General features: G+C 57.2%; 1 protein-coding gene across 5 annotated transcripts in view; it reads right to left on the bottom strand.

Annotated features, from left to right (window-relative positions):
- The window catches only part of MYH14 (myosin heavy chain 14), a 56,956-nt gene extending 29,414 nt beyond the window's left edge, over nucleotides 1-27,542 (bottom strand). For 2 of the 5 annotated variants that reach the window (XM_049786995.1, XM_049786998.1), the window contains exons 1-15: nucleotides 27,495-27,542; nucleotides 21,025-21,408; nucleotides 15,009-15,165; nucleotides 14,419-14,446; nucleotides 14,168-14,270; nucleotides 13,842-13,865; nucleotides 12,728-12,820; nucleotides 12,163-12,226; nucleotides 10,706-10,804; nucleotides 9,229-9,369; nucleotides 5,869-5,964; nucleotides 2,503-2,621; nucleotides 1,825-1,977; nucleotides 886-1,059; nucleotides 563-736 (exon numbers count right to left, since the gene is read on the bottom strand). In XM_049786995.1, the coding sequence (XP_049642952.1) occupies nucleotides 563-736; nucleotides 886-1,059; nucleotides 1,825-1,977; nucleotides 2,503-2,621; nucleotides 5,869-5,964; nucleotides 9,229-9,369; nucleotides 10,706-10,804; nucleotides 12,163-12,226; nucleotides 12,728-12,820; nucleotides 13,842-13,865; nucleotides 14,168-14,270; nucleotides 14,419-14,446; nucleotides 15,009-15,165; nucleotides 21,025-21,405 (1,806 nt within the window). In that variant the 5' untranslated portion in view covers nucleotides 21,406-21,408; nucleotides 27,495-27,542. Of the gene's footprint in view, nucleotides 1-562; nucleotides 737-885; nucleotides 1,060-1,824; nucleotides 1,978-2,502; nucleotides 2,622-5,868; nucleotides 5,965-9,228; nucleotides 9,370-10,705; nucleotides 10,805-12,162; nucleotides 12,227-12,727; nucleotides 12,821-13,841; nucleotides 13,866-14,167; nucleotides 14,271-14,418; nucleotides 14,447-15,008; nucleotides 15,166-21,024; nucleotides 21,409-25,543; nucleotides 25,625-27,494 lie in introns of those variants that run through there. The other 3 variants (XM_049786997.1, XM_049786999.1, XM_049786996.1) reach the window with 2 other exon arrangements.
- Between the last annotated feature and the right edge of the window lie 319 nt (nucleotides 27,543-27,861).

Genomic DNA, 27,861 nt, shown 5'->3' with positions numbered 1-27,861 from the left:
GCGTGGCCGCCACCTGGTGTTCAGGGGCTGAACTGCACCCACCAGGTGCCCAGTGGCCTGGACTGTCCGACTGTCTGTCTGTCCATCATCCCTGACCGTCACCCCAAACACATGCCCCTCTGTGAGGCCGTCCCGGCATCCCCGCTCAGGGATTCGACCTTGTCCTGAGCTGCTCCGTGGAAACATCCATGAGCCTCGTGTCCTCTAACGGTCTGAGTGTCTCCACCCTTCTGTCGTGAGGACAGATGGATGCCAGGTCTGACGTGGGTCCCCGGCCTGGCTCAGCACAGGACTGAGTGCATGGAAGGCCTGGGAGGTTGCACGGAGGAGGGGGTGACAGGCACCAGAGGGCACTTTCTGGGGGAACTCCTATGCATCCCTCAAAACCCACCCACCTCAAATAACTCCATTTCCAGGCAGGAGCCTTTGCTGTTTTCACCAGGGTCCTCGCCCTTTCTTGGGCTTTCCCAGGTCCATCACGTCCCGGAGGCATCGTATCCGGGCATGTGAAGCCAATAGGTCTCCCTAGTTCCCCATCCCGGTGTCCGACTCAGCCTCCTACCTTGCCAGCGTAGTGCAGTACGCTGAAGTCAGCCTGGTCCCGCAGCTGCCTTGGCCGCTGGAACTTGGGGTGGCCGCCTTGCTCCTGGGCCACTTTCTCCACAAAGGACTTATCCGTGGCCTTGGGGAACCAGCATTCTTCGTCCAGCAGGGCCAGGAGGCCGGGGGGGTTGGCCTGGCGGAGGGAGGCAGGGTCAGGACCCCGAATTGGACCTCAGAGCACCTGCTATTCGCAGTTGGGTTTGGGGCCCCACCCAGCGGCGCCCGGGGTGGTTGACTCCCTGGTCTGCTCGGTGACCCTCAGGGGGGGAGCTGGGGGCGCACCGGGCGCTCGATGAGGTCGATGCAGGGCTGCAGGTCGAGCCCGAAGTCCAGGAAGGTCCAGGGGATGCCCTCGCGCTGGTACTCTTCCTGCTCCAGCACGAACATCGTGTGGTTGAACAGCTGCTGCAGCTTCTCATTGGTGTAGTTGATGCACAGCTGCTCAAAGGAGTTTAGCTGCGGGCGGGTGGGCGGGAAGGGAGAGGGGGTCAGGGCTGGGACCTCGGGAGCACAGTGGCCAGAGATGGGGGACAGAGACACAGAGATGGAGAGAGAGACCAGAGAAAGGGAACAGACCCAGAGACAGGCAAAGACCCAGAGATAGGCAGAAACCCAGAGACAGGCAGAGACAGGGAGACAGAGACACAGAAACAGGATGACAGAGACTCAGAGACAGACGGACAGAGACACAGAGACAGGCGATAAAGAGACCTAAAGACATGAAGACAGAGGCCCAGAGACAGAGAGACAAACCCAGAGAGAGTGGCACAGAGACCCAGAGAGAGAGAGATCCAGAGATGGAAACAGAGACCAGAGAAGGGGAACAGACCCAGATACAGGGAGACAGAGACCAGAGAGAGACAGAGACCCAGAGACAGGCAGAGACTCAAAGACAGGATACAGAGACCCAGGGAAAGGCAAAGACTCAGAAACAGATGGACAGGGACACAGAGACAGGAGAGACAGAGACCCAGAGACATGAAGACAGAGACAGGGAGACAAACCCAGAGAGAGTAGAACAGAGACCCAGAGAGAGAGTCAGAGGCCCAGAGACAGGCAGAGACCCAGAGATGGAGAGACCAAAGAAGGGAAACAGAGACCTAGAGACAGAGGAACAGAGACCAGAGAGAGACAGAGACCCAATGACAGGCAGAGACTCGGAGACAGGAGGACAGAGACCCAGAGATGACAGAGACAGGGGTGTGGGGACCCCGGGGACACCTGGAAGATCTCGAATCCGGCGATGTCTAGGATGCCCAGGAAGGAGGCGCCCTGCCGGGGGCTGCGGTCCAGGGCGCGGTTGAGCCGCAGAACCAGCCAGCGGAACAGCCGCTCATACGTGGCCTTAGCCAGGGCCTCCAGAGCGAAGTCAGCCTGCAGGATGGACAGAGGGCGGCCGTGAGGGGTGAGAGTGTAGCTGACGCCCCCCCAAGTGCCAGGACCACACGAATCATCATAATAGACAAACTGGATTAATTTTTCAAAAGCCCCTCATTGTGCCAAATGAAACTCGGCCGCCTCCTCACTCTAGCTCCTAAGACCTCAAGTGCTACAACCCTTTCCAACCTCCCTGATAGCTTCAGCCACAAGATCCCCTCCCCGGTCTGCTCCCCTCTACCCTGAGGCAAAAGGGGCCTGCCTCTCCTTTAGACACCACCCCTCAGGGAAGACGAATTCCCTCCTCTGGGACATCCCCTTGTTTGGAGCAGGCATCGCTGCTCTTTCTCTTTTATTCATGTGCCCTTGGATCAGTGAGAAAACCAGCAGGTTCCGAGATGGGGCAAGGCTGGGGTGTAGCAAGGGGCGTGGCTAGGCTCTGGCAGCAGGTGGCGGGGGCTGGACCCAAGGGGCGAGTCCAGCACCCCGATGCCCGGGGGGTGGGGGTCACCCACCACCTACCTGCTCCTTGGTCTGTGCCTTCTGCACATAATCTCGGCCGACTTTGATGCGGGGCATGAGCAGGGCCCGAGAGAAATCTGTCACCCCCAGTCCCAGGAGGCGGCAGAGCTTCTGTGCAGCTGTGGGGGGGGGGGGCAGTAGGGTGACCATCAGGGCAGGCCCAGGAAGTGGAACCACCCAGCCCCAGGGGGCAGATATGGGGGTCGGAGGCTTACTTCCTCCCCCAGAGGCAGCCTCTGCACAGGGGTTGGGCCAACCAACTAGAACCCTGAGTGGCAAAAATCCTGTCCTGCCCTGGAGAGGTTCGTGCTGAGAGAAATGAGGCAGAGGGAGAGGGATGGAACATGAAACGGTCACACGCACTCGTGGGACATCAAGAAAAAAGCAGGGCCCGGAGAGATAGCACAGCGGCGTTTGCCTTGCAAGAAGCCGATCCAGGACCAAAGGTGGTTGGTTCGAATCCCGGTGTCCCATATGGTCCCCCGTGCCTGCCAGGAGCTATTTCTGAGCAGACAGCCAGGAGTAACTCCTGAACATCGCTGGGTGTGGCCCAAAAACCAAAAAAAAAAAAAAAAAAAAAAAAAAGAAAAGAAAAGAAAAGAAAAGAAAAGAAAAAAGCTCCAGGGGCCGGGCGGTGGCGCTGGAGGTAAGGTGCCTGCGCTAGCCTAGGATGGACCACGGTTCGATCCCCCGGCGTCCCATATGGTCCCCCAAGAAGCCAGGAGCAACTTCTGAGCGCATAGCCAGGAGTAACCCCTGAGCATCACAGGGTGTGGCCCAAAAACCAAAAAAAAAAAAAAAAAAAAAAAAGAAAAAAGCTCCAGAGACCACAGAGATAGCAGGATGGCTCATGGTGGTGGGAACCTTGTTAGATCATGGGGGATGTAGTGAGGGCAGACAAGGGAGCCTGTGGCCATGAGAGTTGGGAAGGAGCACTTTAAACCACCATCCTTCTGCATGCAAGGCAAAAACCCTACCTCCATGCTATCTCTCTGGCCCCCCTCCTCTTCTTATTGAAATCACCTTCCCAACTGGAGGAGGAGAATGGAGAGGAGGAGGAGGATGGCTAGAGCAATAGTCCAGCAGGGAGGGCCTTCGCCTTACACATGGCCAACCTGGGTTCCATCCCTAGCACCCCACAGGGTCCCCCTGAGCACCTCCACAAGTGCTCCCTGAGCACAGAGCCAAGAGCAAGCCCTGAGCACAGCTGGGTGTGGCCCCTCCAAAAAAGAAAAGAAAATGGAACAAAGAGCACCATGTACAATTAAAAAAAAAAAACCCCAACAACAAACAACAATGGAGCCGGGCGGAACCGAGGGCAGCTTGGCAGGGCCTGTCTGCTTGGTCAGTGCAGGACAGAATTGGAGCTTTCAGCTCCCGGAAAAGGTTGCGGGGGGGGGGGGGGGGGGGGGTGGGGGGGGGGGGGGGGGGGGGGGGGGGGGGGGGCAGTTTTGCTGGGAAACACTGGGACAGAACAAAGACGAGACCAGGAAAGCCTGCAGACAGGGGACAGATATCCTATTTTTTTGGTTTTGGGACCACACCCAACGGCACTCAGGAATCACTCCTGGCAGACTGGGGGGACATGGGATGCCGGGGATTCTGTCCGAGGTGCCTGAGTGCCCGGAGCCCTCCTGAGACAGACCTTCCTTCCTTCCTTCCTTCCTTCCTTCCTTCCTTCCTTCCTTCCTTCCTTCCTTCCTTCCTTCCTTCCTCCCTCCTTCCTTCCTCCCCTCCTTTCTTCCCTCCCTCCCTCCTTCCTTCCTTCCTTCCTCCCTTCCTTCCTTCCTCCCTCCCTCCCTCCCTCCCTCCCGGAGCCCTCCTGAGACAGACCTTCCTTCCTTCCTTCCTTCCTTCCTTCCTTCCTTCCTTCCTTCCTTCCTTCCTTCCTCTTCCTCCTTTCTCTTTCTTTCTTTCTTTCTTTCTTTCTTTCTTTTCTTTCTTTTCTTTCTTTTTCTTTTTCTTTCTTCTCTTTCTTTTTTCTTTCTTTTCTTTTCTTTATTTCTTTCTTTCTTTCTTTCTTTCTCTCTCTCTTCTCTTCTTTCTTTTCTTCTTTCTTCTTTCTTCTTTTCTCTTTCTTTCTTTCTTTCTCTCTTCTTCTCTCTCTCTCTCTCTCTCTCTCTCTCTCTTTCTTTCTCTCTCTCTCTCTCTCTCCCTCTCCCTCTCCCTCCCTCCCTCCCTCCCTTCCTTCCTTCCTTCTTGGCTTTTTGGGCCACACCTGGTGATGCTCAGGGGTTACTCCTGACTATGCACTCAGAAATCGTTCCTGGCTTGGGGGACCATATGGGACGCTTGGGAATCGAATCACCAATCTGTCCTGGGTCAGCCCTATGCAAGGCAAAACGCCCTACCACTGCTCCATCGCTCCGGCCCCGAAATATTACTTTCCTGTTTTCCGGCTGAGCTGGAGAACCAGCCACTCTGGGGTACTCTCCTGAGCATGTCACTCTCCCCCTTTCCTATCCTCTCCCCTCCCTTGATCAGCAGGTCCACGCTTGGTGGCTGTTCACAGAGAAGTATAAGGACCGGAAAAAAACAAAAACAAAAACAAAAAAACAACAAGCCAGAGCGATGGCACAGCAGGGAGGGCATGTGGTTTGCACGCAGCCAAACAGGGTTCAATCCCCGGCATCAAATATGGTCCCCCGAGCTCACCAGATATAAACCCTGAGCACTCCAGGGTGTGGCTCCCCCCAAAAAAACAAAATCTGGGGAAAAAAGTCAGAGCAGAACAATGGTACCACAGGGAAGGCGCTTGCCTTGCATGCAGCTCATGTGGGTTCAATCCCCGGCTTCCCATAGGATCCCCGAGCCCACCAGGAGTGATTCCTGAGCACAGAGCTAGGAGTAACCCCTGAACACCGCCAGGTATGGTCCACAAAAAAAGAAGAAAGGAAGAAAGAAAGGAAAGACCTTCCATCACTTTCCAATTAAGCCAGAAATTCCTCTCCACCTGAAGGGGAAGGTGGTGGGGAGCCCAGATCTTTCTGAGATATTGCTTCTCCCACACAACAAAGTTGAGGGAGACACACACACACCCCATATCCTGAACCTAGGACCTCTAAGGAAGCTGTTAAGTTTGCTAAACTATTTCAGGGCTATTTGAACTGAACTTCTCAAACACTGAATTTAAAGTTCCACTTATAGGGACAGGGTTCCCTTTTGAGGTCAATAAAGATGGGGGGGTGCAGCTTTTGGGGGGCAGAAAGGGTTACCCCCAACACACACACAGAGCTCAAGAGAACTGGGAAACCACTATCTGGGGAAGGACTTAGCAAGGGCAGAACAGGGCAGGGACTGGGAGCAGGATGGGGGTGCAGAGCAGAGGGCTGTGGGTTTGGGGTTTGGGGGTACAGCCGCTTTCACCTGTGTTATCCGGCATAGAGGCTTGGTCCGTGTTCCGCTCTCGCTTCAGCTCGATGTTGCCAAACTGCAGCACAGCCGAGACCATCCGAAGCATGGCTGAGGGCAAAGGGGGACAGGGGTGGGGGTCACATGGGCCCCAAAGCTCAGACATGGCCCTCAGTTTAGATCACATACCCTTGTGGGGGTCGGGACTGCTGGCTCCCAGGAAAGTCCTCGCCTTGCAGGTGAGAGACCCATGTTTGGTCCCCCCATCACCCCTGAGACAGGTTTGGAGCCCCAAGTTTGGAGAAGTCGGTGAGCATCACAGGATGTGGCCCCCTCAAACTCCAAATAAAGTAAAGGAATTGTGACATCATATGGTGACAGGGGACAAATTCAAAGATAGCCAAAACTCCAATGTGTCTATGGCATGGTGTTATGTTTTTTTTTTTTTTTTTTTTTGGTTTTTGGGTCACACCCGGCGGTGCTCAGGGGTTACTCCTGGCTATCTGCTCAGAAATAGCTCCTGGCAGGCACGGGGGACCATATGGGACACCGGGATTCGAACCAACCACCTTTGGTCCTGGATCGGCTGCTTGCAAGGCAAACACCGCTGTGCTATCTCTCCGGGCCCGGCATGGTGTTATGTTTTTGTTTGGATTTTGAGACAGACAGACAGATACACAGACAAAGAGAGAGAAAGAGAGAGGAGGAAGGAAGAGAGAGAGGATGGAAGGAGGGGGAGAGGAGAGGGGAGAGAAAGGGATAAAGAGAGAGCAGAAGAGATTGTTCCTTGCATATATCCTTTGGGGGATCCCAGGGGTCCCACCTGAACTCAGAATCAGGAATAACACCCAGATCTCCTAGATATGACCCCAACCTCTCAACCCCCCAAAATCCAAAGGCAGAAAGAGGGGAAAAGCCAGGGGCCAGAGGGATAGCACAGTGGTAGAGCGTTTGCCTTGCATGTGGCCGACCAGGGAGGGACCAGGTTTGATTCCCGGCATCCCATGTGGTACGCCAGCCTGCCAGGGGTGATTTCTGAGTGCAGAACCAGGTGTGACCCCTGGGTACCACTGGTGTGCCCTCCCCATAAAAAGGGCAAGAACCAGAGCCTGTGGTCTGTGCCCATCATATGTCACACAGCGTGGTGGCAGCCCAGGGGGTCACTTGAGGTGACTCCCATTGGAGAGGCAGGCGGGGCTGGGGGGGACCCAAGGGCAAGGCCCCCATTGCGCTCGCCTGGATCTCTTTGCCAGGGAGGAGAGAGAGACAGTCAGGCCATGGAGGAGTTAGTTGGGGAGTTGCGCAACTGACTGGTGGTTGGGCAACCTCGGGGTGCTGGGAGGCTTGAGACCCTGTGTCAACACGCTCAGCAGGGATTCCCAGCAGGCTGGCACTCGAGCCCAGCAAAGGGGGGGGGAACAAAGGAGGGGGTTTGGGGGGCTCGGCTGTGCCAGAGACTAGAGGACAATTATAATCAGAGCAGGAAAAGCAGGATGTCACCCCCCGGGGAGAGGCAGTTCATCCAAACCACAACAAACACACCAAACCACAACACAGAACCCCCAAAGGACACAGAGAGGGGAGGGCGCCAGCCTTGCACACGGGTTCAATCCCAGGCATCTCATAGGGTCCCCTGAGCCCTAGCAGGAGTGATTCTTGAGTGCAGAGCCAGGAGTAAGCCCTGAGCACTGGGTGTAGCCAATTCACACATTTCCTACCTCCCCCAAAATAAAATCTGAGAAGCTGCCCTGGATGCCCTTAAGCGGTGTCTGCACAGCCCCCCCCACACTCACAGAAAATTGGGCTAAAGTCCTGACTTTCGGCCTCCTTAGAGTGACCTTGTTTGGTCCTGAGTCACCACTGCAGATGCGATCAGGCAAGTTAGGATGCAGTGCAGGCTCATTTGTGGGTATTAGGGAAGAAGAAAAAAAAAAAAAAAAGAGGAACAATAGCACAGCGGGTAGGACATCCCATAGGGTCCCCCTAGTAGTCTAGGAGTCCTCTCTGAGCACTGCCAGGTGTGGCCCATGAAACAAAAAGGAAAAAAAATAGTCTGGTTAAAAACACCAGAAGACAATAGAGATGAGGGCCAGAAAGAAGCTGAGGAGAGAGAGAGACAGAGACAGAGATAGAGAATGTCTGCCATACAAGCAGGAGAGGGGAGTGGTCAGGAGGAAAACTGAGGACAGTGGTAGCAGGAAATGTGCCCCAGTGAAGCATGTTGGACACTGTAAGACCGAAACTCAATCATGAGCAACGCTGTAACTGTATCTCATGATGATTCAATTAATTTTTTCTTTTTGGGGTTTTGGGCCTCTTGGCTCTGTGCTGAGAAATCGCTCCTGGCAGGCTCAGGGAACCATATGTTATGCCAGGGATCAAATTCAGGTCTGTTCTGGGTCAGCAGCATGCAAGGCAAATTCCCTACCATTGAGTTATTGCTCTGGCCCCTTTTATTTAAGTGTGGCCAAAAAAAAAAGAAAAGAAAAGAAAAAAATTATTAAAAAAAAAAAAACTGAGACTCTGTGCAGAGACAGGTGGGCACCACCTATTCCAGACACACTGGGGTCCCCACAGAAGGGCACACCCGGGGGCCATGAGACTGAAGGCAGAGATCCCGTGATGCATGGCCGTGCCCAGAAAGGCGCCAACCATCCCAAACCCACAGTCTGCATGCAGGCGTTAATGTAGCAGGTGGCGCTGCCCACAAACACAAGCCTGGAAGCCAAAAACCCAACAAAATAGCTTTCATTTTGCTCAGGGGTTTATTCAGGGTTTGGCAATGCTCAGAGGTTACTCCTGGCTGTGTGCTCAGGGATCAATCCTGCTGGGGCTTGGGGAAGCCTATGGGATGCCGGGGATAGAATCCAGGGTGACTGCATAGCCAGGCCTGGCTGATGGACATTCTCATTGTACATTTATGTCCGAGACAACCAGACTAGGCCCACTGCAACTCTTTTAGTGTTTTACTTTATTTTGGGTTTTTTTTTTTTGGGGGGGGGGTCACACCTGGCAGCACTCGGGTTCCTCCTGGCTCCACACTCAGAAATCGCTCCTGGCAGGCTTGAGGGACCATATGGGATGCCAGGATTCAAACCAATGACCCTCTGCATGAAAGGCAAATGCCTGACCTCTGTGCTATCTCTCCGGCCCTTTATTTTGGTTTTTATTTTAGGCCACACCTGGTTCCTCCTGGCTCTGTGCTCAGGAATCACTCCTGGCAGGCTCTGGCGATCATATGGGATGCCAGGGATTGAACCTGGGTCATTCATATGCAAGCAAATGCCCTCCCCACGGTGCTATCCCTCAGGGACCCCCCAGTCTCACTTTCAGCCCCAGGACTCCACGGCCGCCCCCAGTCCAAGGCCTACTCACAGGTGATCTCCTCGTGGGTGAAGCCCAGCACCCGCAGGGCCTCCAGCGTCTCCTGGAAGAGCTCGCGCTCCTGGCCCGGCGTGGACGAGGGCCCGTTGGTGAGGAAGCGGTAGGCGGAGAAGGGCTCCAAGAGCAGGTCGGCTGCGGGCCGGGTGGCAGGAGGCAGGGTCAGGGGTGCCCCTGGGGGTCCTCCCCTGGCTCAGGGGCTCAGCAAGCCCCCCACTACTTATCCCACTCCTCCAGGGGCATGGAAAGGCAGCAGAGGGGAAAGGGTGTGAGGGTCCCAGTTTGCAGGAGGCTGGGGGACAGCAGTGGTCTGGGAGTGGGTCCCTGGCCACCCTCCCGGGTGAAGGGGCCAGAAAGAGGTGCAGTGGGGGAGACCGTGGTGCAGAGGCAGAAGCAGGAGGCAGGAGGCAGGAGGCGTCTCAGGACCAGGAGGCTGGAGCAGCGGCCAAGCCAGAGGAAGCAGCTTTGGGAGAGAAGAGCGCGTGGAGGAGTCTCGCGTGGGCCCACGGGCCGAGGAGTGAGGCTGCCCAGAGGAGCAGGACGCCCAGAGGGGTGCAGGACCACCAGGGCCAGTCACTGAGCAGTGCTGGGGGGCTCTGGCCTCCAGCAAAGAAAGGGTGGAAGGGCCAGGGACAAGCCACGCCCCAGACCCAGGATAAGCCACGCCCCAGAGCCGGAAGCCACGCCCCTAGTTTAGGATAGGCCAGGCCCAGCAGTAGGAGAAGCCACGCCCAGAAAGGAAGCCGCACCCCTAGACCTAGACCAGATCCAGCTGTAGGAAGAAGCCACGCCCCAGATCTGGATAACCACGCCCTAAGGCAGGAAGCCACGCCCCCAGACCCAGGATAAACCAGGACTCATAAAGTAAGCCACACCCCCAGATCTAAGATAAAAGCACGCCCTGGAGCAGAAAGCCACGCCCCAGTTCTAGGATAGGCAGGATCTAGCAGTAGGGTGAAGCCACGCCCCCAGACCCAGGATAAACTACGCCCCAGATCAGGAAGCCACGCCCTCAGTCCTAGGATTGGTCAAATCCAGCAGTAGAGAGAAGCCACACCCCAGATCCAGGGTAAGCCACGCCCTGGAGCAGAAGGCCACGCCCCCAGATCTAGGATAAGCCAGGCCCCAGCAGTAGAGAAGCCACGCCCCAGAAGAGGGAGAAGCCACGCCCCCAGGCCCAGGAAGTCCCGCCTCAGTTCTAGGATTGGTCAGATTCAGCAGCAGGGAGAAGCCACGCCCCCAAAACGCTAAACCACGCCCCACAGCTGGGAGAAAGAAGTGAGTCACAGCCAGGATAAGCCAAGCTCTGTCATGGAGAAGCCACGCCCTTGGCAAAGCTAAGCCCCGCCCCGCCAGGGGAGGGGCCAGCCCCTGTGGTCTGGGAGAAGCGACGCCCCTAAGAGTCCTGTTGAAATCTGGCTCAGCCTACCCAATCCCCCGTGCCAGCATGGGTCCCCCCACCCACACTTACCTTTGAGCTGCTCCCCGGCACCACCCAGAAGCTGGTAGAAGATGTGGAAGCTGCACTCATCCTTGGCCTGGCGGATGGCCCGAGACTTCTCCAGCAGGTCTGAGTGCAGGGAGTCAGGGGCCACAAGCGGGGTGGGGGCCCTGCTCCCCCCATTTCCCAGCTGTGCCCAGAAAGCAGCCTTGGAGTCATCCGTTCTCAGTCCAGGCCGGTGGACTCCCACCCACTGGCAGGGCAGGCCTGAGCACATCAAGAGGCCCTGTGCCTCAGTTTCCCCACCTGTGCAAGGTTACTAAGTGGGGTGGATGTGAGGGCCAATGTGCCTGGCATCCCAACCGCACCTGCTTGTACTGAACCCCCTCTCCGATGGTGTGATCTCACCCTCACTACTCTGCTAGCCTCAGTTTCCCTGTTTGTCCCCTGTGAGGCATGCTATCAGGTCTGGACACCCTAAGAGATGGCCAGAACCCCGACTACCAGCCAGCTGCCGCACCCATGCCTGTCCAGAGGCCCCACAATTTGCAGGGATATTCCAATGAGGGAACAGTGGGAACCCTTGTCCAGGAAAGCATGAGGGGTTCTGCACATGGCCAATTCCACTCCAGAGCCTGGCGGGCACCACACAGGGTCCCCTGAGCAGAGCCAGGACTGAACACCCCAGGGTGGTGGGGGAGCCCAGGAACAGGGTATTCCTGGAAAGAAGTGGGAGGAGACACACACACACACACACACACACACACACACACACACACACACACACACACACCCGCTTCCTCCTGTTTGGGGACAGCAACCTCCAGGCAGATGACAGGGCAGAAGGGGTGACGGGACAAGGGCTCCAGAGCTCTTTGGGGAGGGAATGTGGAAGAGGCTGCAGGGATCCCCCCCAGCTCAGGAGAGCGAGATGGAGGAGGGAGGATGTGAAGGGCCAGGCTGGGAGCTCTGTGAAAAGGGGGCAGGAGGGACAAACCACGGATGGAACTTCGGTGTGAAGAAGGGACAGCAGTGAACAGAGAGTCCAGAGCAGAAGGGGTCCCTCTGGCCCCAAAGTCCTGAGCCCCCTGTACCAGCTACAGCACTCTCACACTTCTTTGGGATCCCTCACATCACCTTCTTTTTTGGGGGGGGGGTGTTGGGGCTGCACCCAGTGGTTCTAGGACTTCAAACTGGGGTCGGCTACACACATGGCAGAGCCTTAACCCTCTGACTCACCATGTCTTGTGAACCCTAGCACATTTTTAGGGGAATAGGGGCATGACCTCACACGCTGGGGGTCACTCTTGGGATGCTCAGGGGTGCCAGGCTGGCTGCAGAGAGGCAAGTACCCTCCCTATTGTCCTGTCACTCAGGCCGCAAGATCGATACACCCCAGGGACCCCACAAGATCAGAGTCCAGCCACATGAGGCTATGAGGGTGCAGTGCCCTCAAGGGACCCACAGTGGCACCCCAGGAAGGATACAGGTCTCAATGTTGGCGCCCACGATGTACCCGGCCACGTCAAAGTTGATGCGGATGAACTTGCCCTGGGGAGATGGGGGACAGGGTGGGAAGGAAGGCTAGAATTAGGGCCCCTTCCACAGCAGCAGTCCTTGTTACAGGGTCCCATGGGGGTCCTGGAAGCACCAAAGCTCGAGGCACCTTTCCCCTTTGATTTTGAGGGCCACACCCAGCTCTGAGTTTAGTGCTCACTTCTGGCAATACTGGGGGACACACAGCCCACGCAGATACTCTCCCAGCTCCAGGCAAGTAAGACTTTAATTTTTGGGGGGGTTTTGGGCTTGGGGCCACACCCAGCGGCGCTCAGGTGTTACTCCTGGCAGGCTCAGGGGACCACATGAGATGCCAGGAATTGAATCAGGGTCTTTCCAGATTGGCCGCGTGCAAGGCAAATGCCCCACCACCGTGCTATATCTCCAGCCCCCCAAGACTGATTTTTTCCTGCTGACCTGGAACCCAGCTCCTCCCTCAGCCCCAGGGAGGGGTCCAGGTCAAGCCCTCCCTCAGCCCGGCCTGGCCCAACTCACGAAGCGGGACGAGTTGTCGTTCTTCACCGTCTTGGCGTTCCCGAAGGCCTCCAGGATGGGGTTGGCCTGAAGCAGCTGCCGCTCCAGCTCCCCCTGCAGAAAGACATCAGGGTGTGTGTGTTTGTGTGTTTGTGTGTGTGTGTGTGTGTGTGTGTGTGCATGCGGGTGCGCACGAGGGTCCGTGGGTTGGGGAGACCTGGACACACCCCTAAGATGCTGCAGACAAGGAGGGGAAAGGAACCCAGTGACCCTGTCAAAGGGAGGAGGAGCAGGAGGGACCTCGCACCAGTCAGGACCCACGTCTGCAGGGACAGACACACAGACACACACAGACACACATGCAGACACATGCAGAGACACACACAGATACAGACACACACAGACAGACAGACACAGACACACAGACACTCCCCCACAACTGCAGCATCCATAGAATCCCAAAGGGAGAAAGATTTTCTCTGGTTGCTGCCACACACACACACATACACAAACACACACAGAGTGAATCTCTCGCAACACTGCAGGATTTCCATCATGAATCGACTCTACTCCATGTCAAAGCACCCGCCACATGCAGAGCAGCCCAAAAATGATGGTTCCAGAAGCCCTGAGGTGGGTCAGTGGCGAAAGCTTCTGCTTTGTGGGTTCGAGGCCCATAGTTGGACCCAGTACTGCTGGCATGCACTGAAAATGATTTCGACAGCTTGAGCGCCAGTGACTGTGGGCCACACAACAGCCATCGGATATGAACCCCACAACTAAAGAGGAAGCCTGGCCCTGCCTTACCACAGCAGGGAGGGCGCTTGCCTTGCACGAAGCCGACATGGATTCAATCCCATTGGGTCCCCACTGAGCACCACCAGAAGTGGTTTCTGAACACAGCGCTGGGAGAAAGCACCGAGCCCCAAAACCAAACCTTTCAGGAAATCGGAGTCTCAGCCCACAGAAACTACTTCATGCCATCCCTGCCATCTCCTGCCCAGCCCGTTCCTGCAGCTCCCGTGAGGCCTCCGGGGTTTCCCTGGGTTGGCTCACGCTCACACATATATACAGACACACACACATGACAAACAACGCCGGGGGACCAGGACTAGCTGAGGCTCCAACTACTCACATAAGACATGGCGCTGCTGGACGTCTGAGGAAGCCGCAGAACACGGGACACAGGACACGGAGCAGGCCACGGGCACATGGAGCGGGCACAGGCAGACGGACAGACAGACACAGGTGATGGGGTGCAGGGAAGTCAAGGGGCGAGGGACAAGGGGCTGTGGGTTTGAAAACCCCACTGGCATTTCCCAGGCGTGTGTCCCGCCGGGAGTCCAGGGACATGGGGAGAATTCAGGGGTGCATTCGCCTGTGCACCCCACACTCTAGGCTTGCCCACAGGGTGTTCGTGGGGGGCACGTCCCTTCCCCAAGGGACCCTTCGGAGACTCACCGGCACCCCTGGATCCTTCCTGCCTTTTGGGGATGAAGCCACGTGGGCCAGATACTGGATGACCTTCTTGGTGTTTTCTGTCTTCCCAGCCCCGGACTCCCCACTGCAGGGGCAAGGAGTGATGGTGAGGATGGGGGTGGGAGAAGTAAAAGGGGGTGTTTCTTGCCTTCCTGACAGGCAACCCAGCCCATTCCAAGCAGAGCTGGGGCCAGCCACCCTCCTTGTCCAGGAAGTCCTCCTGGGTTACTCACGTGCAGAGAATGGACTGATCCTCTCGATCTGTTGGGGGAAGAATGGGGCATGTCAGCCGGGAGGGTGTCTCCGTGAGGGACCCTTTATGCCAGGTACCCCTTTCTGGACAGTTATGGGACCCCCAGTACCTAAGGGGCTGCACACTATTGCCCAACCCGACAGCTGCACCCCCAGAGACCAGGGCCATGCTTGGCTGGAAGGCACAAAATTCCCCAAGAGGAGTCGAAGAGATAGCACAGCCGTAGGGCATTTGCCTTGCGTGTGGCCAACACGACTGCCGGGGCAATTTCTGAGCACAGAGCCAGGGGTAGTCCCTGAGTGCCGCTGGGTGTAGCCCAAAAATCAATCAATCAATAAATCAATAATTAAAAAAAAAAGAAAACTCCCCAAGAATCAGCACTTATATTTAGAGAGAGGTTTTTGCAGAAGCCAGGTACTCCCAGGAACCCCAAATGCTGAAGAACTGGAAAGCAAGAAACAGGGAGCAGAACATAGCCTGGATAGGAAAACCCAGCGTCCCCCTGACTCAGCCTTTGAGGGCTCGACGGCCCCATCCCCCCATGAGCCCCCACAATCACGGAGTCCTCACCCTGCAACATGCTACGGTAGGCGCCCTCAGTCACTGCGTACACGTGTGGCGGCACTTCATGGCGCTTCTTGCCCCGGTACATTTCCACGATGGCCTCCGTGTAGATGGGGAGCTGCTTGTAGGGGTTGATGACCACGCAGAAGAGGCCGGAGTAGGTCTGCAGGGGGCCAGAGCAGGGCAAGGGGGTCTCAGCCGCATGCCCTGGATGGTGGCCTGGGTTGCGCACTGCACCAAGTGGGGACCCTGCTCTGGGAGCTGCTGGAAAGGGCAGGGCCCCCTTCAATGTGCAACAGTGATGGGGTGATGGGGGTTCAACCTCTAGAGTGAAACTCGGGACTTGTCTCGGGCCTGCCGCCTGCCCCGCTCATACATGCAGGAATGACCAAGTGCAGCCCCCCTATGTCTGGCTTTAAAATAACGGAGGCTGGGCCCAAGCAACAGCACACGGGGGGGTGGGGGAGGGAGGGTTTGCCTTGCTCGCAGCTGACCTAGGTTCGATTCCCAGCACCCCATAGGGTCCCCCGAGCCTGCCAGGAGCGATTCCTGAGTGCAGTGCCAGGAGGAACCCCTTCTCGCCACCAGGTGTGGCCCAAAACCCAAAAGACTGAATCAAAGAACAGAGGCTTCAAGTGACCTGACTCTTGGGGACCCGAGTAGTTCTGGGAAGCTTCGGGCTCCAGATTCAGAACCCAACCACACTGCCAAGAGAGAATTAACAGTGTTAGGGGAGGATGTGGAGAAAACCATTTGCCCTAGAGGTGGAGGAGGTAGGACACCCAGTTACTCTTGGGGTGAACCACACCAGGACCCATTCAGGCAGTCTCTGCAAGCACTAAAACAGGACTAGCTTGGGGGGATATCTTTTTTGCAGGGGGCACACCCAGTTATGCTCAGGGCTGACTCCTGGCTCTGCACTCAGGAATCACTCCTGGCAGAGCTCGGGGGACCCTAGGGGATGCTGGAGATTGAACCAGGGTCAGCCACGTATAAGGCAAAGGCCCACCCTGCTGTGCTATGGCTCTGGCCTCAAGCAACAGGAACTTTTTGAAGACACCCCAGAATTCAATTTTATACTCCAGGAGCATAAAAATTAAAATAATAATAATGATGATGATGATGATAATAATAATAATAATAGTTTAAAAGTTAAGGGTTTTTTTTGAGGGGGGGATGTTTGGGTTGCACCTGGCAGCACTCAGGGGTTACTACTGGCTCCATGCTTAGAAATCACTCCTGGCAGGCTCAGGGACCATATGGGATGCCGGGATTTGAACCACCATCCTTCTGCATGCAAGGCAAATGCCCAACCTCCATGCTATCTCTCTGGCCCCTGAATTTTTTTTTTGTTTTTTGTTTTTTGTTTTTTGGGTCACACCCAGCAGCACTCAGGTGTTACTCCTGGCTTTATGCTCAGAAATCGCTTCTGGCAGGCTTGGAGGACCATAAGGGATGCCAGGATTTGAACCAATGATCTTCTGCATGAAAGGCAAACGCCCTACCTCCATGCTATCTCTCTGGCCCCTGAATTTTTTAATGCAATTAAGACTTGTTTTGTTTTGTTTTGTTGCATCCAAGCTCCCTGACGCCATGAATTCGATCACACCCCTGGGGCCTGGGATTTGGGCCCGGCAGAAGACAGTCTACACCCCCAGCGTGAGAGCAGCCAGACAGATGGGAAAGGCAGCTGGTCACCGCGAGAAGCCAGAGGGGGGGACTGAGCGGGTGAGTTGCTCAGGGGCGTGGCTGAATGCGCAGCAAGCCAGCCAGTTATTTACTGAGGCAGCTGTGGGGGTGACAGAGGGGGGGTCCCCTGCCAGGAGGCCACTAAGCCCCAGTCTGCTTGTCCCACGCAGAGCCGAGCCGAGCAGAGCGGGTGTGGCTGGCCCGTCTTGCCAGTGCCAACCTCTTGCCGGTGGACGGTGGGTGGCCCGGAGCTGAGCAACCGGTTTGCTGGGTGTCTGCCCGCCTGTCTGGGGGGGCCGTGCTGGCTCCCGAGGGTGGGGCGGCTGGGCCACATTCCCTGCGCGGGTATCTCATGGCCAGGGGAGGGCAGGTGCCCCCAGCCCAGACTCTCAGCCGCTGCCAAGGCTGGGGGTGGGGGGGTGCAGGGCAGAGGCTGGAGGCTGGGGAGGCCTGAGTGTTGGGGTGTTTGTAGCTAACTCAGGAGACCAGTCTGGCTTTGGGGTATGCAGCTAGCCTGACAACCCCATGCTGGGGGTCTACTGCCTCATCTACCCCTTAGTTCCCCACTTGAGGAGCCAGGAAGGATCCTGCCTGCTTGTGAGGCAGCTGTTGGGGAGATCTGGGCTGAGAAGGGGTGCAGAGGCGAGACCCCAGGCTGCAACATTTCCTACCTACTGGGGTGCTCAGAGTTGGGCAGGACCAGATGGCTGTGATGCCTGATGCAGCACCTCAATTCCCCCAGGAACTAGACTCTGAGGGCCAGAGAGAGAGCACAGTGGGGAGAGCGTTTGCCTTACACATGGCAGATCCAGGTTCTATCCCTGGCATCCCATAGGGATACCGCCCCCCCCCCCCCAGCACTGCTGGGACAGAGCCAGAAGTCAGCCCCAGGCATCACCAAGTGTGGCCCAAACACAAAACCAAACAAAACAACCAAAAGCAGAAACTGGGCTTTGACCCCCGTTACAATTGGACTGGGTAGTCTAGGGCCAAGGTGCCATGTTCTGATGTGCGGTTGACTGCAGGTTCGAGCCCAGCACTGCAGAGGGTCCCCCGGTGCAGTTGGGAGTGGCCCCCAAAACAAACACAAAGTTAAAGCACCTGAGCCGCTTCCCCTGACTAATCTGAGGGTGAACCAGCCTTCAGGGGGGCCTCAGGGGGTCCGTGCTGGACTCTGGGGGTCTATTCTATTTCAGTTCACCCCCCCCAGGGAAGGAACCCCAGGCCTGGAGGGCGGGAACTGGGTTTTGGGGTCTCGGACACCCGCTCTCCACTGGGTTGGTGAACTGACAACTGGGCTGGGCCAAGCAGGGAGGGAGATTTGTTCCCCAAGGCCACTCTGTCCCACATGCATAGAAGAGGTGATGGGGGGAACCCCAGGAACACAGGGTGCTAGTATCCGAGCACTGACCACTGGGCCCGAGAGCCCAGAGAGCAGGGAAGGCGCCTGCCTTAAGGTGTGACCCCCAGCACTGCACGGGGTACCTCAAGGCCGGGCAGGAGTCAGCTCTAAGTACCGCCAGGTGTGGCCCTAAATCCCAAACCCCAAACAAGCACTGGCCCAGGGAAAGCTACCTCAGTGCTGGGGGGGGTCAATGATTTTTTTTTTTTTTTTTTGGTTTTTGGGCCACACTCAGTGATTAAGGGTGACTCCTGGCTCTGTGATCAGAAATCGCTCCTGGCAAGCTCAGGTGACCATATGGGATGCCAGAGATCGAACCCAGGTTTGTCCAGCCCGGGTCAGATCGGCTGCATGCTAGGCAAATGCCCTCCTGATGTGCTATTGCTGTGGCCCAAGGGTCTGACGACTCTTAGCATAAACCCTGGAGGCTTCTAGAATCTTCCATATTCTTGCCCCCAAAGTTTCTCAACCCTCTTCCTCCTGTCATTGGCAGGACCCAGGGACAGAGTCAGGGGGGTCAGGTTCAGCCACCCCCAGGTTAGCTTCCAGGAAGATTTGGAGTGTTTGTTCAAAGGCCAACGGGTGGCCGGTACATGCTGTGTCCTTCCGGTCAGCCTGACCCTTAGTGCAAAGCCAAGTCAGGATGAAGCCAGCTGGAAGCGGGGATAACCCGTGGGGGCCCCACATAACCCGCCAAGCCTTTGTCCTGTGACCCCCCCCAACACAGCCCATCTTGGGCCAGTTGATGTTTTAAATATAATTTATTGTGTTTTTTGCTCTCATTTAAAAATAAATGTTTCTTTTGGGGGAGGTAGAGTTCAGGCCACACCTGGCCGTGCTCAGGGCTGACTCCTGACTGTGCCCAGGGATCACTTCTAGAAGGGTCCATGGGACCCTATGGGATGCCAGGGGTCAAACCCAGGTTGGTGGGGTGCCAGGCAAATGCTTTCCCCTGCTGTGCTGCTGTGCCATTGCTCCGGCGGCTACACATTGAATAGTTTTCTCTTCACCCTTTTGGGGGACCAGATTCCCTTCCTGGGGGTGTGCAGGGGCACTCCCAGGAAGTTATGGGGTTGGAACAAGGATTAAAGCCAGCTTGGTTACTGCAACACAAGTGACGTCCCTCTGGCTCTCTCTCCAGCCCGTTTCCTTGTTTGTAATAAAGCTCTGGATTTCAACTTTCCATTGTCCTATTGTCTCATTTAAGCTAATTATTTTTTCCTTGATTTTTGGGGCACACCTGGAGGTGCTCAAGGATCATTCCTGACAGTGCTTGAAGGCCTATACGTACGGGATGCTGGGGATCGAACCTAGGTCAGCCATGCCCTCCCTGCTATGCTGCCACTCTGCCCCCCTCCCTGTTCAAGCTATTTTGGTGTTTTTTTTTTTTTGGGGGGGGGGTCACACCCGGCAGCACTCAGGAGTTCCTCCTGGCTCTACACTCAGAAATCGCCCTCAGCAGGCTCGGGGGACCATATGGGATGCCGGGATTCGAACCACCATCCTTCTGCATGCAAGACAAACACCCTACTTCCATGCTATCAAGCTATTTAACATAGAAAACTTGCACCATTTCTTGTATGGTTGTGGCTAGAAATATTATGGGTTGTTTTTTGCTTCTGTTTTGGTTTTTCCATTACCCCCTACTCTGGGGATTGGACCACAGCTCGTGCACCAGTAACCTGAGTTCGAATCCACCCACAACTCCGAGGCAGGGGCCCATTGCCCATTGCCTTGCATTCGGCTAACCGAGGACGGACTTGAGTTTGATCCCCGGCATTCCATATGGACCCCAAGTCTTCCAGGAACTATTTCTGAGCGCAGAACCAGGAGGAACCCCTGAGCACCGCCGCCGGTTGTGACCCAAAAACCAAAAAAAACAACTCCGAGGCTGACAGTGACCTTGGCCCGGGTCACTGCACATTCCTGACTCGAGTCCGGGGCCATTCACACCCTCGACGGGCACTTGGCCCTTTGGAAGTGCTTGGCCAATATTTGCTGGTCCCTCTTATTGTTATTATTTTGCACGCCTGTTGGCATTCCGTGCCCGGCTCTCTAATCCTGTTTGCTCCCTGCGAGCCTCGGGGTGCCCCTGAGGAAGGCACTGGGTGCGGATCAAAGATTCCAAACTCCAGGCCGCACCCCCGGTGCCTGATTTCAATGGGTCTAGGGTGCAGCACACGGGTTGTCATTTTAGAGAAATATTCCGCCGTGACGGGCGCCAGGAGGCAGGGCACTGGGCAGCTGTGTTGGCTGTAAAGATGGCATTAGGTGAGGGAGGGCACCCCTAAACCTCCGGTTTAGCTGGACCATATTCCCAGAGCCAAGTTTGTTCTGTCAATCATGTACAGAGGCGGGACTAGGGGGCCCCCACCACGTGTCCTTGGTCAAAGGACTTGAACTTTCTCTCTGGTCTGAGTTTCCTTATCTGTAAAAATGGGGACAGAATTGTTGTATGTATGGGGGTGGGTGGGGATGGAGTGACAGCGCAGCGGGGAGGGCGTCTGCTTGCAAGTGGCCAACCTGGTTCAATTCCAGGCACCCCTGAGCACTGTCAGGAGTGATTTCTGAGCTCAGAGCAAAAAGTAGGGGCCAGAGAGATAGCATGGAGGTAAAGCATTTGCCTTGCATGCAGAAGGTCAGTGGTTCGAATCCTGGCATCTCATATGGTCCCCCGAGCCTGCCAGGAGAGATTTCTGAGTGTAGAGCCAGGATTAATCCCTGAGTGTCTCCAGGTGTGGCCCAAAAGCCAAATTAATAATAATAATAATAGAATAAAAATAAACTAAAATGCTGAATCCAAGCGTAGAGAGGGAAGGTGCCAGCCCTGGCAACGATGCTCCAGGATCTGCTCGCCCCAGCTGACCCTTACTTGGGGAGCTGACACCCCCCATCCACCTTGCCCCACACTGGGGTGCCCCAGACACTCACGTAGATGAGCCCTGAGTAGTAGCGCTCGCGGAGGTTGTGCAGGACGGAGGCCTCGTTGAGGCAGGTGAGCTCGGCCATGTCCTCGGCCTTGCTGAATTTGGGGGGGTTCATGCGTTGCACCTGGTCCCGGGGCAGCCGCACCCGCCGGCCGCTCTCGGTCAGCTCCACCTCGGCCTCCTCATCGCCCTCCTCACGTAGCGCCGCCGACTCGAACCCGTGCAGCTCCGATGGGACCCACACCAGGCGCCTGGCCGTCCACTCCACCTGTGGGGGGCCACCCCCGCCAGGCCCGGGGCTTCGGGGCGCATAGAGGAAGGACTGCGCGGCGCTGGGTACCCGGCCCGCCTTCCTCCCGGGCATGGTCAGGGCGGTGGCTGCCATGGTCTGCAGAAGAGAAGAGAGGGCAGGGTACAAGGGGAGGTCACCCTTAGGCCCACGAAGGCACCCCCAGGTCTCCCTCCACCACCACCCCCGTTGTGGCTGAGGGTGGTACTTGGGTTCTTCACCAATGCAAGGCCTGGACAAAAGCCTGGGAGCACAATTTGGGAATGGCTGAGCAATAGCACAGTGGGGAGGGCATTTGCTATGCATGCTGCTGACCCGGGTTCGATTCCCCGGTACCCCAGAGGGTCCCCCCCCAAAGCACCGCCAGGAGTGATTTCTGAGCACAAAGCCAGGAGCAACCACTGAGCACCGCCAGGTGTGGGACCCCACCACAGAAACTATGGTGAGTTCTTGTACGTATCCTAGTCATTCACTCGCGTCTTCATTCATTCATTACTGGACTATGATTTCACCAGCCACTACAGCCCAGATTTGCTCAAATCACAATACAAAAATGTCAGGAAAAATGTGCCTCCTTCTTTCTCCTAAATTTTGTTTTGTTTTGGGTCCACACCTGGAGGTGCTCAGGGGTTACTCCTGGCAGGCTTAAGGGACCATATGGGATGCTGGTGATGAACCCAGGTCTGTCCTGGGGCTGTCCTATCACTGTACTATTGCTCTGGCCTCTATTTTTTGTTTTTTGGTTTATCTGGGGGCCACACAGGGTAATGCTCTCAGTTACTCAGTTATTCAGGGATCACTCCTGGTAGCCTCTGGGAACCTTAAGGGAGGCCGGGGATCGAACCCAGGTTGGCTGTGTGCAAGGAAACACCCTCCCCACTTGCTCCTACCCCTATTCCCACCTTCTGAAGCAGTTTACATTCCAGCCCGAGGCGCTGCCCGCCCCATAACTGAACCTGCCATAACAGCACACGCCCCCCCCCCCACCTCCGTGCAGCCTCGTGTGGCTACGAGACCCTGGAAGGGAGAAGCCCCAAAAGACGAGCCGCAGAAACAGCGCAGGGCTGAAGGCATTGGTGCTGCACACGGCTCATCCAGGTCCTCTGAGTACCCAGAAGTGATCCCTGAGTGCAGAGCCAGAAATAAGACCTGGGCACCGCCGGGTGTGACCCCAAAATAACATAAAATGAAATAAAATCAAGGTACAAACTGGAAAGATAACTCGGAGGCTACGTGCTAATCTGGCAGCCCGGAACCATCCCTGACCTCACATATGTCCCCCAACATTGGGATGGGTCAATCCTGAGCACAGAGTTCCCCTGAGCAAGGGGTGTGGGGAGAGGCAGTGAGACCCACCCCCAAAATAATAGCCCATGAAAACCAGATACACCCCTGATTGAGAAGCCCTAGACCAACAAAAAGCCCATTCATAATTTTTCTTTTGCAAGTGATAATAATATTTTTGAACTATTTTGGGTTCACCAAAATACAGAATCAGCAATAATATTGCCGTTCCTTTTCTATCTTTCTTTTCTTTTCTATTTTTTCTTTTGGGGCCACACCCAGTGATGCTCAGGGCTGACCCCTGGCTCTACAAGGCTTATGAATCGCTTTCCAGGCGGTGCTTGGGGAATCCTCTGGGATGCCGGGGTTCGAACCCGGGTCAGCCTCAGGTAAGGCAAGCATCCCACCTGCTCTCTGGGCCCCAGCTGCCTTTGCTTAAAATGAAAATACAAGTGTTTGAACGTGATTGCTAGAATGTTCGAAATTACACACTGGACTTTTGGACGCTTCTCCGGGCCCAGCCGCAATGCTGATCCCAGGAGAGAGATAGAGAGATAAGTGGGAAATTACACGGTGAGTTCCCTGGAGGAGAAAACCCAAAGACAAGAAGAAAGAGGAGATCAGGATCAGGAGGGGGGCCAGGCTTTAATTGAGGCCGCTCTGATGTGGGATCGGAGTAAAGACCTGAGGGAGAGGAGGGGTGTGTGTCCTGGGAATATTTAAGAAGAAGCTGGGGAGGGAGGAGGTGCAAAGGGCCTGGGGCAGCAGTGGGGCCCAGTGACTGTGGCCAAGTGCCCGAGGAGTGGGGAGAAATCAGGGACCAAGGGGGCCCTCCTGCAGGTTCATGACCAAGAAGATACGGACCCTCGGAGGGTCCACTTTGTCAACCATTTATTGGTCCTCTGGATCCACACCAGGATCACAGACTGAGCCCAAATTTACAACCCCATTCCTGCCTCCTCTTCTGGGGGTTGGGGAACCGTGGCCCATCCCCTCCCTTCTCTGTCACTCAGCCTTCAGTACCAGGTACCAGTTTCCCCCCTCCTCCAAAGTGGGGTGAAAGGCAGGGATGACTCAAACAGGGCTTGTTTGGGGGGGGGGGGCTCAGCTCTCAGAACCTGACAGACCAATGACGTGAGCTCAGGGCACCTCCAGGGGAGCCAAAACTTGCCAAGTACCCCCCCCCAACCTCTACCTCACAGCTGTGGGGGACCCGTTGGTGTTGATTTCACTGCCATTCCAGCATCTTCCAGGATGACAACTTTCTCCTGGTTCCAGAAGATTCTAGATGTTTCTACCACCTCGGCTAGTCTCCCATCTCACTCCCACCTGGGACACCCCAATTTTTCCATCTTGCCCACCTCAGACTCTGCCCTCTAGGCCCAAGGCCTTGGCAAGAACCCTCCAAAACAGCTCCCCCAGAAACACCCCCAGATTGGGTCCCTGAGGGCCCTATTCTGAACCCCAGAGCTTCGTCCTCCCTCGGTAACCCAGAGTCTGCTCAGCAAGACACCCCACTTCCTCCCTCAGGTCCTGATGCTCTGGGGGCTCTAACCAGGGGTCCCCCAACTCTCAGGCAGAAGATGGAGGCTCTCTGCCCCTAGGTCTCCCCACAGGCGTCCCCCCAAGGCCCTGCCAGGACTTTGTTCCCCCCATCCACCCCACTCCAATCACTTCCTCCCCAGCCCACGGCCTTTGACCAGGAAGCTTCTAGAAGTTTCTGCAGCCACCAACCCTGTCCCCTTCCGACTCTCAGGAGTCTCAGCCTCGCCTTGCCTCACCTCAGGCCACCTCACCTCACGAGAGCAGGCCAGAGGACGGATGCCCGGGATCCCCGTGTATGTTGGGCACCGGTGGCAGGAGGCCTCGAGGGCAGGGCCACCTGAGGAGTCGCTGCCACCGGTTTCCCAGCGGCGGGGACGCTGCCCAGGCTCATTCCTGCCACTCGGGCGGGAGGGGCACCAGGGTGGCGCAGAAGGGGACCCGCCCGGCCAGGGGTTGGTGGCCTTGGCGTGCAGCCCTCTGACCTCAGCAGACAGACAGACAGACGGAGATTAGGGAAGCTTCCTACCCCACCCCAAAATCTGGGCCCTGCCTCTCCTCTCACACCGAGTCCAGGCCCTCCTCCCTCAGGGTCCCTTGACAACCCCTTCTCCTCAAGGCCTTTGGGTCCACATGCCCCGGCCTCCTCCCTCAGACCAGGATGCAGGCCCCCAGCCTCCTCCCTCAGACCCAGCAGTGCAACCCCAGTCTCCTCCCTCAAACTCAGGAATCATGACCCCTGTTTCTTCCCTCAGATCCAGGAATCCAGCCTGCAATGTCCTCCCTCAGATCCAGGGGTCCAGACCCTCGGCCTCCTCCCTCAGACCCGAAATCAAGACCCCAGCCTCCTCCCTCAGATCCAGGGATCCAGACCCCCCCCCCCCAGTCCTCTTCCCTTGAACACAGAAGTCCAGACCCCCAGTCTCCTCCCTCAGGCCCAAAATCAAGCCCCCAGACTTCTCTTTCAGACCCAGCACTGCAGCCCCCCAGCCTCCTCCCTCAGATCCAGGGGTCCAGACCTCCCAGCCTCCTTCCTCAGACCCGAAATCGAGCCCCCAGCCTCCTCCCTCAGATCCAGGGGTCCAAACCCCCCAGTCCTCTTCCCTCAGATCCAGGGGTCCAGACCCCCAAAGCCTCCTCCCTCAGATCCTCAGATCCAGGGGTCCAAACAAACCCCCCAAACCTCTTCCCTCGGACACAGAAGTCCAGATCCCCCAGCTTCCTCCCTGAGACCCAGGTGCCCACCAGCCTCCTGCCCGGCCCAGCTCGGGCCCTGCACCCCACCTGCCCTCCTCTCCTTCTCTCCCTCCCCGGCCCGGCCCGGGCACCCCCGCACCCTCTTCCCTGCCTGGGTGCGGGATCCGAGCGCGGCCCCCACTCCCCGGGACCCCCGGCCCCCTCCGGCTACCTGGGCTGGCTGCGCTGGGCCGGGCGCGGGCGCTCTCGCAGGTGCCGGACGGTCCAGCGCGGCCGGGCGGGGCGTCGGCGTCGGGGCGGGCTCTGATGTCACCGCACCTGGCGCGGGAGGCGGGCAGGGCCGGGCCGGGCCGGGCCGGGCGGGCCGGAGCCACCAAGGGGACGGGCCTGGGCGCTCCTCCCGGCCCGCGGGCAGAGGTCAAGGGCCGCCGGCGGCGTCGCCCACTCGCCCTGGGACTCAGTTTCCCCAGAAACTTAGGCACAGAAGTCCAGACCTCCCCCACCTCCTCCATCAGACCCAGCAGTGCAGCCCCTCAGCTTCCTCCCTCAGATCCAGGGTCCAAACCCCCAAGTCCTCTTCCCTCGGACACTGAAATCCAAGCACCCAGCCTCCTCCCTCAGACCCGAAATCAAGACCCCAGCCTCTTCCATCAGATCCAGGGGTCCAGATCCCCAAGTCCTCTTCCCGCGGACACGAAGTTCAGGCCCCCAGCCCCCTCTCTCAGACTTTTCAAAATCAAGACACCCCCAGTCTCCTCCCTCAGACCCAAAATCAAGACCCCAGCCTCCTCCCTCAGACCCAGGAAGGTGGCTCAGGTGTGAGGCCAATGCCAGGCACGGTCTGTGACTTGGGAAGTGCACCAAGGTTTCAGCTATTGGATGCCCATGAGCCATGGGAGGACCTTGGCACCCTGGTGGGGTGGATGGGGAGAACAGATCAGCTGAGTTTTGCAGCATGAAGGGGTTAGGGATCCAACTCGACCCCTATGTCCTGCCCGCCTGCCATAGGCCCAAGGCACCAAGGCCCTCCGAGACCCCCTGGGTGGCATTTCACAGCTCCGGGGCTTTCTGCTGTTGTCCCCTGTCCCAGTGTTCTAGTGTTTTCCTAGCTGTGACACTGAGGGACAGCACAGCAGGGAGGGCAGTTGCCTTGTATACAATGGACCCGATTTTGATCCCCAGCATCCCATCATAGGGCCCCCCTGGAAGCCTGCCTAGAGTGATTGGCTCCTGAGTGCAGAGTCAGCCAGGAGGAACCCTGTGTGTGTCCCTCAAACCAACCAACCAACCAACCAACCAAAAACTTGGGTTAACATATATATTTTTGGATTTTGGATCACACTCAACAGCACTCAGGGGTTCCTCCTGGCTGTACACTCAGAAATCGCTCTTGGCAGGCTCAGGGGACCATGTGGGATGCCAGGATTCGAACCACCGTCCTTTTGCATGCAAGGCAAAGGACCTATCTCCATGCTATCTCTCCGGACCATCTCGGGTTAACATAAAGTGCGTGTGCCAAAAACTAGGGGATCCCTCTAACAACACCCAAGCCCACCCCAGGGGCTCAAACCCGTCTCTGTGGGCAGCTGCTGGGGTGCAAAGGGGTCAAGTGTGGCCCAAATGTTTTGCAAACGCGAGGCGCTGGGTTCGATCCCTAAGCACTGCGCCTTGGAGTAGTAGCAACCAACCCCTGAGTGTCTCGGGACGTGCTCTTGATCCAAATCCCCATTTTCCCTCCAAAATCACCCTCTCCCGAGCCCTCTGGGCCCTGCCAGTCACACCCGACCCCTCTTTGCCCATCGGGAGGCTGCTGTCATGTGGACGGTGGAAAGCAATGACTCAGGTCTTAAAGCGCCCAAGGTCTCCGGGAGGAGCCTCAGTTTCCCCACTCTGCCGAGCACCCCCGGGGCCTGCAGCCAGGACGCCCCGATCTCGCGTGGCGCGTCGGAATAACTTGGGGGGCCAGAGCAAGTGTAGACGGCGCCCCTCTCCCTGCCCCTAGGCGCCCAAGGTGAGTCCCCGCGTCCCCGCGCCCGTCCCGGCCGCCCGCTTCGGCCCCCCAATCTCCGTCCCTGGAGCCCCGAGGCCGGGGATCGTCGCCCCGACAGGCGCTGCCCCGCTCCGTCGCCCCCGGCCGGGCAGCGGGTCCCCCGGGCACTCACCGAGCTCGCAGCGCGGCCCGAGGCTTTGGGCCTGGGGAGAGCGAAGGGGCGTGGCCATATAGAAAGCTCCGCCCCATGGGCTCCGTACGGGCCAATCAGCGCCCGCTCCTGTCTGTCCCAGTCACGCCCACAAGGGGAGGGTCTGCGTCCACCAATCAGAAGAAGCGGTCCGGAAAGGCGGAGCCAATCAGAAGTTGCGATGTGCGCCCGGCGTGGGAAAAGCCCAGGGGGAGCGCGCGGCGGGCCCGGAGCGCGGGTGGGCGGAACCCAAAAGTTGATGAACAGGAGGTGTGACCAATGGTGAGATGCAAAAGGCCCCGGCGAGCGGGTGGGTGGGATCAAAGCCTTGATCGATAGGAGGCTACAC

This window comes from Suncus etruscus, chromosome 14 (genome assembly GCF_024139225.1).
Source record: "Suncus etruscus isolate mSunEtr1 chromosome 14, mSunEtr1.pri.cur, whole genome shotgun sequence".
In the NCBI taxonomy this organism is placed as follows: domain Eukaryota; kingdom Metazoa; phylum Chordata; class Mammalia; order Eulipotyphla; family Soricidae; genus Suncus; species Suncus etruscus.
The sequence above is the reverse complement of the archived record's forward strand: the minus strand, read 5'-3'. Positions and strand labels throughout refer to the sequence as shown.